Here is an 18,182-nt window from a genome sequence, read left to right as displayed (position 1 = left end):
CCAGCACCCCAAGGTCACCAGGACCCATGAGGACTCCTGGGGGGGCTCCATGCTGCTCCCCACTGCCAGGAGCCAGCTGGTGATGTCCAAGTACTGTGACCAGAGGGACTTTACAGTGACAATGGGGGGACCACCAGCATGTGGGATGCGTGGTCCAGAGAGGGGGGGACACACCCCTCAGGGGGGGACACCCCCCAGTCCTGCCCCGACCTACCACTCTGGGCAGCAGGGAGACCAGGGCATGGCGCAGGGTGTCCCTCAGGCTGGAGACATCAATCACGGCCCCCAGGCTCAGCAGCGCATCCTGGGGGGACACAGCAGGGTTGGGGGGTGGGTGGGGGGGTACAGCACCCTGAGGCCACAGTGAGGGGCACCACAGACACCCCCCCCACACCATCCCATCACGTCCCCATAGCACAGGGATGGTAGGTCCTCCTTCCCCCAGACACCCCCCCCCTAGACCCCCTCAGAGACTTTTTGGGGTTGGAAGGTCCCTTTTTGGGTGATGGCTGTCAAGGGGGGGTCCCCCAAATTGGGGTAGTGGGGGGTGGGGGGTGTGGAACTGGGCCCAGTGTGCTGGTGTACTGGGAGCACTGGGCTGGAGACTCGCACAGGGCTGGTATGGGGAGGGGTCCCCAGGGAGCTGAGGTTGGGGCCGGGGGTGGGGGTGCCACACGTGGCACTGCAGGAGCCATGCTGATGTCTGCACTAGCCATGCTGATGGTTGTGCTAGCCACAGCAACATCTGTGCTAGCCACAGCGATATCCGCACTAGCCACGCTGATATCTGTGCTAGCCACACTGATATGTGCACTAGCCACACTGATATCTGTGCTAGCCACAGCAACATCTGCGCTAGCCACGCTGATATCTGCGCTAGCCACGCTGGAATCTGCACTAGCCACGCTAGCATCTGCACTAGCCACAGCAATATCTGCACTAGCCACACTGATATCTGCACTAGCCACAGCAATATCTGCGCTAGCCACAGCGATATCTGCACTAGCCACACTGATATCTGCACTAGCCACAGCGATATCTGCGCTAGCCACAGCGATATCTGCACTAGCCACACTGATATCTGCACTAGCCACACTGATATCTGCACTAGCCACAGCAATATCTGCACTAGCCACAGCGATATCTGCACTAGCCACACTGATATCTGCACTAGCCACAGCGATATCTGCGCTAGCCACAGCGATATCTGCACTAGCCACACTGATATCTGCACTAGCCACAGCAATATCTGCACTAGCCACAGCGATATCTGCACTAGCCACACTGATATCTGCACTAGCCACAGCAATATCTGCGCTAGCCACGCTGGAATCTGCACCAGCCACGCTGATATCTGCACCAGCCACGCTGATATCTGCACTAGCCACTCTGATAACCGCACTAGCCATGCCAGTATCAGAAGAGGGCAGGAGAGGGCAGCAGTCCTGCCCTTCAGCATCCCTCCAGGGTCAGGACCGATTCCCCGGGTGCTGGTTCCTCCCCATTAACAAGGGGTGCCAGCCACACCCCCATCCCACGCCACCCTTGGGTTACTGGGAGCACTGGGGCTCCTGCCAGGCACCCACCTGCTGTTCCCCCGCCCTAAATCACACCCTGGGGAGAGAACCAGCTCGACGGAGCCCAAAGGATTAACAGGGATTTGGGGGGAAGGGGGGGGGGGTTAGGATGGACCCACGGACAAGCTGGGGGTGCAACACCCACCCCTGGCCCCGTTCCCATGGGATAAGGACGAATCCCACAGGATAAGGATGATGCTGTTACCGGGGTAACGGCGCTGGGATGCGCTCTGCCACTGGTCCTGGTTTTGAAGGACAGGACCTCACACCCGAGGGACCCCAGCCCAGCATCCCCCCCCACACACACACTGTGGCACCCTGGGAGCACCCTCAGCAGCGGGGCTGTATCCAGTGGGAGCTGAAGACATGGGCACCGGCTGTTATTCCAACAGGGCTGCGTCTCCAGTCGCCTACTCACACTGGAGACACATGCACTGTAGAATACAGCCAGGCCTCCTCTGGCTGGCTGTCCTGCCGTCCCTCTGGCCCTCGGTGGCGGCTCAGCGTCCCCCTAACGTGTACAGGGTGATGGGGCAGAGCCCAAATGGGACACACCCCCCCCCTCCTCCCCCTGGGAGCATGAGATGCCGATGGGGAATGGGCAGGTGGCAGCTGGGGGGCAGAGAGGGATTTAATAGGAGTGGGATCCGGCACCAGGCCCCTGAGAGGGGTGGGAAAAGCTGCTGGAGCTAAAAAAAGCCACCCCCACCCCCTCCACACCCCCCTGTTCCTGTGCCTGAGATTGGGAGAGAGAGCAGGGGCGGGAGAGAGGGTCACACCCTGAAGGACATCCTGATCATCCATCCCACTCATCCCATCCTGCTCATCCCACCCCATTCATCCCAATCCCACTCATCCCACCCCACTCATCCCATCCTGCTCATCCCAATCCCACTCATCCCATCCCGCTCATCCTAATCTCACTCATCCCATCCCACTCATCCCAATCCCGCTCATCCCATCCTGCTCATCCCATCCCGCTCATCCCACCCCGCTCATCCTAATCTCACTCATCCCATACTGCTCATTTTACCCTACTCATCCCAGTCCCGCTCATCCCATCCCATAGTGCTCATCCCAATCCCACTCACCCCATCCTTCTCATCCCATCCTTCTCGTCCCATCCCTGCTCATCCCATATTTCTTATCCTACCCCACTCATACCACCCCGCTCATCCCATCCCGCTCATCCCATCCCCGGTCATCCCAATCCCACTAATCCCTCCCCAGCTCCTCATCCCCGAAGATGCCTCAGAGCAGCGAGAGGGAGGGAGGGGGGTGGGGGGGAAGCCTCAGCCCCCCTCTGCTGCCAGGCCGGAGCCCTGCTCGGCGTCAGGCCCGGCGCCAGCGGCTGCCACCCCGGCCACATCCCCCTTGCCCATAAATAGCCTCTCCCGGCCCCGCCGCAGGCTCAGCCCCGCGGGGCCCCGCTGTCAGCTCTGTTTACGGCTCTTATTTAATGACACCCCCTCTCCAGGGCCGGGGGGGGAGGCCAGGGAGCCTCACAAGGCATGAGGGAGGAGGGGGACACAACACATGCGTGGGGTTCCCTCTATCCCCCCCAATTCCTCCTCCTCCTGATCGGGAAGGGGGTCCCTCTCCAGTGATGAGCATCCTGGAGGCGGTTGGGGGGGGGGGGGAAGATGGGATGGGGGGTGTTTTGTGGCCCTCCCCCCCACCCCCCCGCCCCAGCAGCTTGGGCAGGCTGCCCATTCCTGCAGTGCACGGGGCGGGGGGGTTATCCCAGCTCCCAGTAACAGGCACCGGCTGCATCCCTCCCCAGCAGCTGTCGGAGAGCGGGAGGGATAAAGGGGGGGGAGCAGGATCGATGCTCCCAAACCAGGCAGGGAGCCCCCCCCCCCGCCCTGCACCAGCAGCACTGACACACTCACAGCTTGGGGTCCAGCCTGCACCCCACCAAGCTGTTAATTAAGGGGCTAATTAGCCTCCTTAAGCCAGGAACTCGTTAAGCGGCTGGCAGTGAGGGGATGGGGTCCCCCACGTCGCCAGGCACCACTCTGGTTTGGGGGGTGCAGTGGGGAGGGGGGGTGGGGGGGGATCTCCAGATCCATCCCCCAGCTCCTGTGGATGCTTGGAAGGGCTGGGGGGTGGGATGAGCATCCCTGACACCCCCATCCCTGGGGGGGTGGGATGCTCCCACAGCCCCAGTCCTGCTTCTAACTGCCCCCCACCCCCAAGCCTGCTCTGCATCATCCCAGCTTCCCTGGAGCCATGGCAATAATTACACTTCCTGAGGGTTAATTAACCTCAGTTAATTAAGGGGGGGGTCAGTTATATTCCCCAGGTGTCAGAGCAGCACCTGCCCCCTCACCCCGGGGTCCTCGGGATGAGAAGCCGTGTGACGGCTGGAGCTGGGTGCTGGAGGGGATTTGGGGTTGGACCCCAGGGTGGGGGTGCTCCCAGGCCCCACCCAGACTTGGGGGGCAGGGGGTATGCAGGGCACCCCAGGAGCTGAGGGTGCTGCTCCTACAGAGCAGGCTGGGGGGGGGAGCAGTGCCCTGTCCCATCCCAGTCCCTGTCCCCATCCTTGTCCCAGTCCCTGTCCCTTTCCCCATCCCAGTTCCTGTCCTGGTTCCTTTCCCTGTCCCAGTCCCCATCTGTCCCTGTCCCCATCCCAGTCCCTGTCCTGGTCCCAGACCCCGACCCGCTCCCCATCCATCCCTGTCCCCATCCCAGTCCCTGTCCTGGTCCCAGACCCTGTCCCGCTCCCCATCCCTGTCCCCACCCCAGTCCCAATCCTCATCCTGTCCCCATCCCTGTCCCATCCCCTCTCCCTGTCTCCATCCCAGTCCCAACCAGCAGCACACACAGCAGCCATGCCCCCATGGGGCCACCAACCTGTGACCAGTGTCCCCTTCACCCTGCCCTGGGGGGGGGTGGGGGGAGTGGATAACGGGGACACTGCTCCCTCTCCACCAGACACCCAAACCCACCCTGACCCGGAGCACAGCCCCCTCCCCATGGAAAAACAGCTCTATGTTATGCCCCCCCCCCCCCCCCCGATTTCAACCCCCTCTTTGTCCTTCCAGCATCCCATTCCCAGCCACACAGGGGTGGGGACCCCCCATCACAGCCCCCCCCGACTCATGCCAGCCCCCCCCACCCCCGGCTCCAACAGACCCCCCCTGGGAGAAAGCATCTTTCCCACCAGCCATACCCAGGGCTTGGGGATTTTTTTTGGGGGGGGGGGATTAGGGGAGGAGGTGTTCTAGGACAGACCTGTCCCCTTCCTCACCCCCACCAGCCACTGTGGTGGGGTTCAGCCCCCCCATATATATCCCCCCCCCCCCAACTCTGGGGATGTTTACAGCCTGGAGAAACCCCACCCTGGAGGGTTCCTCCCTGGAAGAGCCCCTCATGCTGGAGAGGGATTTGGGGGTGTCCCACTCTCCTCCCGCCCCCCATCACCCCCACTTCCCAGCTCCCCCACCTTGTGCCCATCCCCCTGGCCTCACTCCTGGGTGATTTACCCCCCTCAGAGGAGCTCAGGGTGATGTTTTGGGGGGGAAAGGGGGAGGGCGGATCTATGTGTCCCCGGGGGAGAGCTCAGCTCCTGTTCCGTCAGTCTGTCCGTCCATCCCACCCCCAGCCCTCAGCGGGATTTTATCCACCTGGGAACGCGAGGGAAATGAGCCCAATTAATTCCCTAATTGGATTAGGTCTCTTTAGCCCCTGCCTGAGCGATGCTCTTCGGGATGAAGGCCGACAACAAGGGTGGCTTCACTCCCCAATCCAATTAGAGCATCCGAGATGCTGAGTGAGCACATCACCACCACCCCCCCCCCAACTGCCCTCTGCCCCCCTCCCAGCCCCCTTCATCCCCCAGGCACCATCCCTACCCATGGGGGGGGGCTAGGAAAAGCCCCCCACCTTGCATCACCCCGTTTATCACCCAGGAGCATCCCCCAGACCCAGGGTGGTGGCTTCAAGGTGGTCCCACAGAGGTGGGGATGAGGGTCCCCAGCCCTCCCCCAGCCTTGGGTCCCTTGCCCCCTCCCCCCCCGCCCCCCCAGCCCCTGGATCCCATTACACCCTGCAGCAAATGGGCCTATTCCTCTAACCCTGCTGCCCCCTCCCCCCCTCGCCCCGTGACCCCCCAGTTTGGGGATGCTGGGGTCACCCCCTTGCTCCCAAACCCATGGGATCCTCTCCCCCTGCCACATCTCACCCCATCACTTCCCCTTCTCCAGGGTGCTTTATCCCCCCCCCGCCCCCCCCACTCTCTGCAGGAGGTGACACTGGTCCAGGACCCCCCCCCCCCCCCCAATAAATTTTACCTCCCCCATTTGCACCCAGGGCTGTCCCTGGGATCCCCACACGGGATCCTCTCCCCCTGCCACAGTTTGGGCTCACCCCATCACTTCCCCTTCTCTAGGGCACTTTATCCGCCCCCCTACTCTCTGCAGGGGGTGATGCTGGTCCAGGACCCCCCCCTAAATCTACCCCCCCCAATTGCACCCAGGGATGTCCCTGGGGGCAGCAGGACCCATGGGATCCTCTCCCCCTGCCATATCTCACCCCATCACTTCCCTGTCTCTAGGGTGCTTTATCCCCCCTGCCCCCTCTGTACAGGGGGTGATGCTGGTCCAGGACCACCCCCCAAATTGTATGCCCCCCCCCGATTGCACCCAGGGCTGTCCCTGGGGCAGCAGGACCCACATCCCTGCCCTTACCACCTCCCCATCAGCAGGGTGACAACACCACGCTCACACCCCGGTAAGAAGCCAAGACACCCCCACCAAGACAACCCTCTCCCACCACCCCCACTCCCAATCCCCCCTTGGGGACCCCCCCAAACTGAGCCCCAACAGCCGGTAGCTACAAACACCCCCCCAACCCCCCCAAACCCAGGCGCCAGCGCCGCCCTCCCCAAGCATTTGCCGAGCAAGCTGGTGATGTTAAAAATATCCCAGAGCCGTGATTCATCCATCTCTCTCCCTCCTCCCCTCCTCCCCCAGCTCAGGCCCCCCCATCCCCGGGAGGGGGGTGCTCCCCACCATCACACCCCCCCCAAACACACTACAAGGCCTCGGTGGTTAAATATAGCCGAGCTCTGGTTGGGTGTCAGCAACAAGCAGGAGGCAAGGCCAGGCAGGGGCCTTGTCGCAGGAGGAGAGAGGGTGGCCAGGCTGGGGATGGGGAAACTGAGGCACTGGGGGGGGGATGTGACTCCTGAAGGTGTCAGGTCCCGCTCCAGGCAGGAGCTCAGAGGTGATGCTGAGGTCACCGTGTCCTCCTCACCTCTCTATCCACCCCCCTCTTCCCCTTTCCCACCCCGCCCCAAATACCCCCAAGGGATCCTCTCCACAGGCAGCATCCCTGGGGCAAGGAGTGGATGGACAGATGGGAAAGGATGGACAGAGGGATGGGAAAGGATGGACAGACAGACAGCTGAAAAGCCAGCAGCTCTGCTGAGCCCCTGCCTGGGCAAACATCTCTCGCCTCCATGGGCCACAGGCAGCATCCCTGGGGCAAGCAGCGGATGGACAGATGGAAAAGGATGGACAGAGGCATGGAAAAGGGCAGACAGACAGACAGATAGCTGAAGAGCCAGCAGCTCTGCTGAACCCCGGGCTGGGCAAACATCTCTCGCCTCCCAGCCCGGATCCCAGCGCTGCTTCGGGGCCCAAATTACATTTGGTTAATGTAATTAGGCAGCAACAACCTGTAACCCGAGGTAGCTCCTTAATTACCTCATCTTTTATAGGGGGATAATGAGCGTAACCGGGAAGGAAACACTTCTGGGAGATCTCCTGCCTCCCCACGCTCATTTGCCCGGGGTCCTGTTGCAGGAGATCGATGAGGAGCCGGGGCTGGAGGGCGGCTGGCGAGGAGCAACCCCCACGGCTGCCTCAGTTTCCCCAGCGGCACAAGGTGGCAGCTGGGTGGGATCAGCGCGGGGCTGGGTTTGGGTGGGAAGGGCCCAGGCATCGATCCCAGAGCTCGGCGCACCCCTCCACCCCATTTGCACCCCCCATTCGCACGAGGCCCTTGCACACTCCATTTGCACAAGTAGTTTGCACACCTCATTTGCAGGCGACCATTTGCAGGGGTCCATTTGCACAGGGCAGTTTGCACAGCCCATTTGCACCCCCTATTTGCACAGGGCAGCTTGCAAAGCCCATTTGCACAGAGCATTTGCACGAGGCCCTTGCACACCCCATTTGCACAAGCAGTTTGCACCCCTCATGTGCAGGGGGCCATTTGCAGGAGGCCATTTGTACAGAGCAGTTTGCATGGGGCTGTTTGCACCCCCCCATTTGCACGGGGCAGTTTGCACAGCCCATTTGCACGGAGTATTTGCATGAGGCCCTTGCACACGCCATTTGCACAAGCAGTTTGTACACCTCATTTGCAGAGGACCACTTGCAGGGGTCCATTTGCACAGGGGGCCATTTGCACAGGGCAGTTTGCACGGGGCTGTTTGCACACACCCCCATTTGCACCCCCCATTTGCACAGGGCAGCTTGCACACTCCATTTGCACAAGAAGTTTGCACACCTCATTTGCAGAGGACCATTTGCAGGAGGCCATTTGCACAGGGCAGTTTGCATGGGGCTGTTTGCACACCCCCCCATTTGCACCCCCCATTTGCACAGGGCAGCTTGCACACCCCATTTGCACCCCCTGTTTGCACGGGGCAGTTTGCACACCCCATTTGCACCCCCTATTTGCACAGAGCAGCTTGCACAGCCCATTTGCCCAGAGCATTTGCATGAGGCCCTTCCTTGCACTGCCCATTTGCACAAGCAGTTTGCACACCTCAAGTGCAGGGGGCCATTTGCAGGAGGCCATTTGCACAGGGCAGTTTGCACAGGGTTGTTTGCACCCCCCCCAATTTGCACCCCCTATTTGCACAGGGCAGTTTGCACAGCCCATTTTCACGAAGCATTTGCACGAGGCCCTTGCACAGCCCATTTGCACAGGCAGTTTGCACACCTCATGTGCAGGGGGCCATTTGCAGGAGGCCATTTGCACAGGGCAGCTTGCACACCCCATTTGCACCCCCTATTTACACAGGGCAGCTTGCACAGCCCATTTGCATGGAGCATTTGCACGGGGCAGCTTGCACAGCCCGTTTGCACAAGCAGTTTGCACACCTCATGTGCAGGGGGCCATTTGCAGGAGGCCATTTGCACAGGGCAGTTTGCACGGGGGGTTGTTTGCACACACACCCCCCCCATTTGCACCCCCCATTTGCACAGGGCAGCTTGCACAGCCCATTTTCACGAAGCATTTGCACGAGGCCCTTGCACAGCCCCTTTGCACAAGCAGTTTGGACACCTCATTTGCATGGGGGCCCATTTTGTTTGCACAGCCCATTCGCACCCCCCAATTCCCCCCGCCCCAGGCCTCGCCCATGCCCCCAGCCCTCCCCAGTCCCCCCAGCCCTCGCCTGTCCCCCCAGGCCTTGCCAGTCAGCCCAAGTCTCACCCATCACCCCCAGGCCTCGCCCGTCTCCCCAAGCCTCGCCCTTCACCCCAAGGCCTCGCCCTTCACCCCAAGGCCTCGCCCGTTCCCCCGCGTCCCTCCGGCCTCGCTTCCCTGGGCCGACACAAGTCAAGGCCGCTTCCTGTTGATGTCCCTTGGCCGGGCAGGACAAACGGCCGGGATGGCGGCTGTTCTCCTCAAGGATTTCCCGTCCCGGGGAACATCGCGGCCTTCTCGGAACGGCGCCTGGCCAAAGGCTGCCCCGCTAATTAGTGCCTGATAAGACAGGGGCTGGAAAGGGCCGGGGGTCTCTCTCTCTCTCTCTCTCTCTCTGGCCGGGAAGGGAATTAATTGTTCCATCACTGGGAAGTGGATGGCGAGGGGCTGAGAAGTGGCTGGCACCGCCCGTGGGGATTCCCCCCACCCCAGGGACCACCGGTTCCCCTGCCCGCAGCCCCCACCCTGGGCTCTCCCATGCAGCCAGGGCAGGGACCCTGCGCAGCCCCTCTCCTGCCCCTCACCCACAAACCATGGCAGGGAGGGGGACACAGACCTCTCTCAGCACCCCCCTCTCCTGCCCCAGCCTGTTTTGGGGTGCAATGAATCCCCAGCATCCCCAGAAAGGGACATGACCCTTCTGGTCCCACCATAACAAGCCCAAGGATTGGGGGTGCGGGGGGTACGTGGGGCCAGGGGGGTGCCTGGAGTCAGAGGGATAGAGGATCACATGGATGGGATGGGATGGGATGGGATGAGGATGGGATGAGGATGGGATGAGGATGGAGATGCAGCCAGGGCTATCCCACAAACTCAGGGCACAAAGCAGTCCTGGCCGAGTATCCGTTTGGATCACCGGCCACATCGTGGCAAGCAACACCAGCCTCCTGCCAGGGCATGGGACAGAGCAAGGCTGAAGCCACGGTGGTCCCGAAAATCCTGCCCTCACCCCTCGGGCACTGCAGCCCCACCCTGTGCCATGGCCACAGCCCCCTCCATCCTCAGAAGCAGCCACAGGGAAACCACGCCATCCCTGGGACCATCCCTGGTACCCAATCACCTTCATCCCGGGGGGCACATGGACACTCAGGAGCAGCCACTGTGCCCACCATGGTCCCACCAGTACATCCCAGTTGGGTTTCAAGGGGCTTTCCTGTATGTCTCGTGGTGGATTAGCCAAAACACAGAGGGTGGCAAAGCCTTTTCCATGGGGCGCTGCCAGAGAGGGGGCTCAGGGGGGACTGGGAGGTGGAAGTGTCCAGACATGGAGAGGTGGGATGGGGAAGATGAGGCACAGCATTCCCGCATGCCCTAACGAGATCTGCGTGCTCATTAGGGAGTTCATTAATCAGGCTCTGCTGGGATCTGGGAAAATTGAATTCCCGGCCATCTGCAGCTGGGGAGGAATTGAATTGGGGCGGCGCTTGGGAGCAGGGCCCAGGCAGGGGGGGAGCTGGGGGGGGGGTGCTGGCACAGCCACCTCCCTGGGGGGGGTCTGTTCTGGATGCACGGAGAGCTTTCCTTTTCCATGGGTGAGAGGGTTTGGTTATGGGATCCAGCTCTTGGGTGCCCGGGGGGGCTGGGAATTGCCCACTGTGCAATTGGGGAAACTGAGGCACGGCTGTGGGAAGCCCAGACCCAGCGGTTCCCCATGTGGGATGGTTGCCATGGGTCAGCACCCAGTCAGGGGGGTCCAGTTTCCAACCCCCTCAGCCTACAGCAGGTCCCAAAGCCATGCCTGGGGCACCCAAAGGTGCCAGGCACCCTGCGTCCACCCACACCATGGGATTCGCTTCTGGGGTACGGCAGCATCCCGGGCTGGCCCCCCACATCCTCCTCCCTCCTCAGAGCAGGTCCCCAGCACCCCACCCCTCACGTCCCCAGGGATGTGCCCAGCTCCAGTCCCCAAATCCACAGCCCCACCCCTCATGTCCCCAGGGATGTGCCCAGCTCCAGTCCCCAAATCCACAGCCCCACCCCTCATGTCCCCAGGGATGTGCCCAACTCCAGTCCCCAAATCCACAGCCCCACCCCGAGCTGGTTTAGGCTCCTCAGCCCCTTTTAGAGGAGCTGGGGTGGGGGCTCAGGATTGGGGGGGGGCTCAGTTGTGACCCAGTAACACCTCAATCACCACACCAGTCGGGTGGAGGAGAAGATCCCGCTGAACCCCCTCCCCACCCCGCCCTGTGCTGCCAGGGATGCCACCACCGTCCCCGCAGCCAGCACCCAAAGCATCTGAGCCCCCAGACCCCCCTCCCCCAACCCGCAGCCAGGGATGCCACCATCCCCACAGCCAGCACCCAAAGCATCTGAGCACCCCTCTCACCCACCCAGGGGCACCCAAACCCACCCACCCCCAACCCACATCCGGGAGATCTCTGCTGTCACCTCCCCAAAAAATGTCTCAGCTCACCCATCACAGCTGGGAGGGGCACCCACACCCCCCACACACCCCCTCCAAGCCCACACCCATCCAGCAATGAGCTTCTACCCCTGGGGACCCCAAAGCCAGGGACCACCAGGATGTGCCCTCCCACCCCAGCGTGTGGGGGGGTCCTGCTCTGCCCCCCCCGACCCCCTGGGGCTCCACGGGGTGGGGGAGGAAGCTGATCCTGCCCCACCTCGTGTGCACCACGGCCCTTTCCTCCCCTTTATTGCCTCTGCTGATGTGTTTGCGCCTGCCAGAGGAACCGCGAGCAGCGCCGGGACAGACACCCGCACACGCATGTCCCCACCCCGCCCTCCGTGGATCCCCCTCCCCCCAGAGCCCAACCCGACCCCCCCCATCCTCCCAGCCACGGGTCTGGCTGGTCTATCGCATGGGGAAACTGAGGCAGGAGTAACCCCGTGCTGCCAACTGAGGCACCCCAAACGCCCGCCCATTGGTAAAGGCACCCCCAGAATAGGAAGGGGGGGGGGGGGGGGGGGAGACTGTGTGTGTGTCCCCAGCCCCTGGGAATGGCCTGGCTGTCCCATCACATGGGGAAACTGGGGCAGGAGCAGCCCTGTGCTGCAAACTGAGGGACCCCAAATGCCTGCCCATCGGTAAAGGCACCCCAAAAACCCACCCATTGGTAAAAGCACCCCCAGAACAGGAAGGAGAGTGGGGGGAACGTGTCCCCCCCCCGCATCGTCCCAGCCACAGGCCTGGCTGTCCCATCACATGGGGAAACTGAGGCAGGAGCAGCCCCGTGCTGCAAACTGAGGGACCCCAAACGCCTGCCCATCGGTAAAGGCACCCCCAGAATAGAAAGGGGAGCAGGGGGGAGCATGTGTGTGTCCCCCCATCCTCCTGGCTGTTCCAATACATGGGGAAACTGAGGCAGGTCAACCCCATGCTGCCAATGAAGACACCCCAAACGTCTGCCTGTTGGTAAAGGCACCCCTGAAATAGTAAGGGGAGTTGGGGGGGAGCATGTGTGCCCCCCCACCAGCCCCTGGGAACAGCCTGCCCCCCCCCCCAGCTCCTTCCTGCTCCGCCAGGCTGCGAACACGAATCAATTAGGGTTTGATGAATGGGCCCAGCAGCCGGTAATTGCATCGGGGTGGCTGGGAGGCAGAGGAGGCACGGCCATCTTCGGCCTCACCCCACCGCACAGGGGCTGAGGGGGGGGCAATAAGCCCCCCAATCCCTTTGAACACCCACTCCCTCCAGGTTTGGGGTTCCCAGGTGCACCAGGATCACAGTCCTGCAGCATTTTTGGGGTGGAGAGAGTGAGGGTGAGCTGTTCCTCCCCCACAGTGGGGTGCTGGGTGCTAAAGCAGGGCAGCCCCACAGGATTTGGGCCCCCCCTATACCCCCCAAATCTCTCACATGTCCCTGGTCACGACCCTTTGCCTCCCTCACCCAGCTGGCTCTGCCCCATTGCAAGCCCCTTCCTCCTCCTCCTCCTCCTCGGTGCCACCCCACAGCCCATAGCCCAGGCTGGTGGGTTAAAACCAGCCCCCATTACCCCCCCTCCCCAGATTTGGGGGGGCTTTACCCCCTCCAGCATTGTGTCATGTGGATCCCAGGTCCCCCCAACACCTCTGGGGGTGGGGTGGGGGGGCTGCAGCCAGGGCTGGGCGCCCACCCAGCTGTAAGCACCCCCCTGGGATGGGGCTGGCTGGGTGCTGGGGGGGGTCTCAGGGACCCCCACCCCACAGCGTGACAGCTCCGACACCCCCCAGCTTTGTCCCACTGCTCTGTGGGGGGCTGAGGGCACCCCAGGGTGAGCACCACCCCCCCTCGAAAACGGGGCAGCCCCGTTCCCCCCATCAGCAGCTTTGGGGTGTCTCCTGCACCCCATCCCTGCCCCACTCCAGTCCCCAGAGCCACCCGGACCCCCCCCAACCAGCCTGACCCCCCGCAGAGGGGCTGTGAGGCAGCTCTGACCATGCAGTGGGGGGAGAAGGGGGGGGCACCCAAAACCATGGGTGCTGCCGGGTCAGGGATCTGCCCCGGGGTGTGTGTGTGGGGGGGGGGGGGGTGAATCCCTCCCCCCAAACCGCCTCTCCCCCAAATCCGGGTGTATCCGAAGGTGCAGGAGCACAAACCTTCCCCCCCACCCCCTGCATTTGGGGGGGGGGGGCAGCCTAACACCCCACACACACACACAAAATGTGCAAGGAGGAAGGGGAGGACGTATGGGGGGGATGGGGAGGTGATGGGGCTCCCCTTTCCCAGCACAACACCCCCTGAATGCTGACCCCACAGTTTGGGGAGGGGGGGGACACGCTGCCCTCCCTGCCTTGCCCACAGCCGAGCTCTTTGGGACGGGGACTGGGGGGGACCCAAACATCACGCGGGACCCCCAAACCCTCAGCTCACAACGGACCCCCAGCACGGATGCGACCCCCCCCCGGCGCTCTTCACCCCAAACCCCGAGGCCAACGACCCCCCCCTCATGCTCCGAGGCCAACGACCCCCCGGGACCCCCCCTCAGCCCCGGGGTCGCTTACGCTGTCCTGGAGGGTGCCCATGGCGCGGCTGCGGGGGGGGTGCTGGGGGCCCACCGGGACCCGCACCGGGGCTGGGGCCGGGACCGCCCGGTCCAGCCCATTTCCTCCCGCACCCCCCCCCTTCCTGCGGGGGGGGGGGAAGCCCAGCGTGTCCCCAAGCCGTGTCTCCGGACGGAGAGAGATGCGGGGGCGGGGGGGGTTCACACACAAACACCGCTGCCCCCCCGCCCCGGGAGCCCATACCCCCCGCCAGCGCCCCTAAAGTGGAGGGGGGGGGGGGAACACGACACGACACGACACGACAACCTGCGGAGGGGAGGGTGGGGGGCTCCTCACCGGCACCCCGACCGACTCCGGGGGTCCGCGACCAGCCCTGGCCGGTCCCGAAGCTCCGTGCCTCAGTTTCCCTTCCCCACCCGGGGAGGATGGGGGCGCGGGGGGGTCGCAACCTCCGCCGAGAAGGGCGGAGGGGTGGGGGGGTGGGGGGAATAATCAGGCTCGGGAGAGAGATCAGCCCCGGCGCGGAGTCGGGGGGGGGGGCGGGGTCCCGTAGCCCCCCAGCACCCTACACCCTTACCCCCCCACACCGTGTACCCCCCCGGCGACCCCCGGACAGGCTGATAGGTCCCGGGGAGGGGTTGGGGTGGGGGTCCTGAATGGGATGGGGAGGGGCACCCAGGATGGGAAAGGAAACGGGAAGACGGGGAGGGTGGGGGGGGGGTCCCGAGTGTGAGGGGTGCGTGTGTGCGAGGGGTCCCGAGGGGGATGGAAAGGGGATGGGAGGGACTGGGGTGTAGCCGGGGCTGCTGGGGAGGGGTCCCAAGTGGGGATGGAAAGGGGGAGGCGGGTGTATACCCGAATCTTGGGGGGTGGGGGCGTCCCGAGTGGGAATGAAAGGGGGATGGGGAGGGGGGGAGGATGTAATCGGGGCTGCTGAGGAGGGGGGTCCCGAGTGGGAATGGAAAGGGGATGGGGGGGATCGGGGTGTAGCCCGGGCTTCTGGGGAGCGAGATCCCAAGTGGGAGGGGTAGGTATAAATTGGGGAGGGGGTCCCCCCTACCTGCAGCGCCTCGGAGCCGGGCACAGCGTCCTCCACCTTGAGGAAAACCTGCTGCCCCCTCCTAAAAAAGCGAAGGAGGGCGGTGAGGAGGGGGTGCAGCCCCGGAACCATCCCGACCCCCCGGATCCCGAGGAGCTGCCCGAGCTTCCCCCAGCTCCCCGCCCCCCTCCTCCTCCCGGGGCGGGGGGGGGGGGCAGGGGTTTGCGGGGCCCCGCCGCTCCCCGCCCCGCTCCCCGCCCCGCTCCGCTCCGCACCTGCTGCGCGCCGGGGCCGCGGGGTCCTAAGGGACGGGGATGGGGCGGGGGGGGGGGGGGGTACGTCATGCTGGGGGGGTGGGAGAGGCTCTGTAGTCTCCACCTCAGGGGGACATGCAGCTCCCCCCCCGCCCCTCCCCAGCATGTTAAGCCCCCCCCGCACCGCCTTGTGGCGTTTGGGTAGGGGGTGACACCCACCAGCTCACCCCCTTTTTGGGCTGGGGTCACTCCCTTTTAGGGCTGGGGTCACCCCCTTTTTGGGTCACACCCTTTTTGGGTCACACCCCCCTCCCGTGCCCCAGGCATGGGCTGGAGGTTCCCCCGCCCCCCCTCCTCAGTCCTCCCTGGGGGGGCACTGGGGGCTTCACCCCGTTTTTAGGCAGCGATGCCCATCCCTTCTAAGGGCTTGGTAGGTGACACCCCCCACACCCCCTCCTTGTGGGGTTTTGGGGGGGGTTGACACCCATAAGCCCACCCCGTTTTTGGACAGGGGTCACCCCAACACTCCACCCCCCCCCCACCTCATGCAGTCTGTGCCCCAGGCATGGGTTGGGGGTTCCTCCACTCCCCCCACCAGTCCTCCACTCCTTTGCAGCCTCCCCCAACCCCCCCCACCCCGGTCCTGGACCCCCAGCCCAGGGGGGGTATCGGGGATGTCGCCCCCCAAAAAGACCCATGTTGGAAGAGCACCCCCTCCCCATCCCTGGATGAGGGACCCCCCTCTTCAGACCCTAGAGGAGACCCCACCTGGGGAGACACCCTTCCCTCCCCACACCTCGTCCAGACCCCCACATCCTCTCCCAGGGACAAGCAGGGGGATTTTGGGGGTGCTGCCCCATCCCCACACAGCCTGAGGATCCCAGGCACCACCTCACCGAAGCACACAGGGGAGGGAGGGTGGGGGGCACGGGCTCTGGGACCCCAAAACAAACAGGCAGCACAGGTGGAAGATGTCCAAGAAGGGCCTGCCAGGGGAGAGGGGGGTGGTTTTGGGGCGGGGGAGCTTCTGGGGATGGGGATGGGATGGGATGGGATGGGATGGGATGGGATGGGATGGGATGGGATGGGATGGGATGGGATGGGATGGGGTGGGGTGGGGTGGGGTGGGATGGGATGGATGGATGGATGGATGGATGGATGGATGGATGGATGGATGGATGGATGGATTACTGGCGCAGGAAATCCATCAGTATGGGGAGCTTTGCAGGGCACAGGACCCTTTGCAGGGTGCAGGACCCCAAAGCTCAGGTGCCCCCTGGGTACAGGTGCCCCCCAGGGGATTCACTGGGGGCTTGTAGGGGCCCAACCTCTCTGGCAGTGGGGATGGGGGATTGGGGGCACCAGACCCACGGAAACCCAGCTGCTGGTGGGGGCACAAATGACCCCCAAGGATGGAGGGACCCCTCACCCCTCCCCAACCAACCCTGCACCCTGCACCCACCACCCTCCACCCCACCCCCCCAAAACTCTGCGGGCTGCACCCCACACCCCTCCCCGTGCACCCTGCTCCCTGCCCGATGCACCCCCCACCCTCTAACCCGAACCCCACTCCCTGCACCCCGCACCCCTCTCCCCACACCTCTGCAGCACCCCCTCCCCGCACCCCTTCTCCCTAATCCCTGCACCCCTCTCCCAGCACCCTCCACACTCCCCCTCCTCGCACCACACCCCCTACACTCCCTCTCCCCACATCCCCATACCCCCTCTCCCTGCACCCCTTCCCCCTACACCCTGCCCCCCTCTCCCAGCACCCCCCACACCCCCTCTCTCCACATCCCACACCCCCTCCCCATACCCTGAACCCCCTCTTCCCACACCCTCTCTCCCTACACCCCTCTCCCCAGACCCCTCTCCCCACACCGCACACCCCACACACCCCCTCTCCCTACGCCCCACACTCCCTTTACCCGCACCCCTTCTCCCTACCCCCTGCACCCCGCTCCCAGCACCCTCCACATCCCTTCTCCCCACATCCCACACCCCCCACCCCACATCCCTCTCCCCGCACCCCCGCACCCCTTCTCCCTATACGCCGCACCCCCTCTTCCCCCACCCCCTCTCCCCAGACCCCTCTCCCCACCCCGCACCCCCCCTCCACCCCTCTCTCCGCACCCCGCTCCTCCTCCCCGCAGCCCCGGGGGGTTGGGGGGGGGGGCTCAGTGCTGCCGGCGGACCCGCAGGGCCATCTAGTGGCCAAAGCCACCAGGGCCACCGCGCACCCCCCCTCCAAAAACACCCCCCCGGGGCTCACTCCGGGTGCAGGGAGGGGGTGTCCCACCCCGGGGGGGGGCACAGGCCGGTGGGCACCTTGCCCTGGGGGTGGCACACAGTGATGGGCATCTCACCCCAGGTGATGGGACCTTGCCCCGGGGGGTGGCACGGGGACATGGGGACCTCACACTGGATGGTGGCACGGGGTGGTGGGCATCTCATCCCAGCTGGTGGCACAGGGCAATGGGCACCTTGTCCTGGGGGGTGGCACAGGGTGGTGGGGACCTCACACTGGGTGGTGGCACAGGGTGGTGGGACCTTGTCCTGGGGGCTGGCACAGGGTAGTGGGGACCTCACACTGTGTGGTGGCTCAGGGTGATGGGTATGTCACCCCAGTGGTGGCACAGGGTGATGGGACCTTGTCCTGGGTAGGGGCACAGGGTGGTGGGACCTCACACTGGATGGTGGCACAGGGTGGCGGGGACCTCATACTGGGTGGTGGCACATGATCATGGGCATCTTGTCCAGGGTGGTGGCACAGCGTGATGGGCACCTCATCCCAGGTGATGGGACCTCGTCCTGGGTGGTGGCACAGCATGGTGGGAACCTCACACTGGATGGTCGCACAGGGTGGTGGGACCTCACACTAGGTGGTGGCTCAGGGTGATGGGTATGTCACCCCAGTGGTGG

General features: G+C 64.2%; 1 protein-coding gene across 1 annotated transcript in view; it reads right to left on the bottom strand.

Annotated features, from left to right (window-relative positions):
• The window catches only part of PDE2A (phosphodiesterase 2A), a gene marked incomplete at both ends in the record, with an annotated part of 49,322 nt that overhangs the window by 13,500 nt on the left and 17,640 nt on the right, over positions 1–18,182 (bottom strand). The window contains 2 exons of the mRNA XM_084280535.1: positions 215–304; positions 15,028–15,088. Of these exons, the coding sequence (XP_084136661.1) occupies positions 215–304; positions 15,028–15,088 (151 nt within the window). The remainder of the gene's footprint in view (positions 1–214; positions 305–15,027; positions 15,089–18,182) is intronic.

Source organism: Gallinula chloropus, assembly GCF_964237585.1.
Source record: "Gallinula chloropus genome assembly, chromosome: 1".
Lineage (NCBI taxonomy): Eukaryota > Metazoa > Chordata > Aves > Gruiformes > Rallidae > Gallinula > Gallinula chloropus.
The sequence above is the reverse complement of the archived record's forward strand: the minus strand, read 5'-3'. Positions and strand labels throughout refer to the sequence as shown.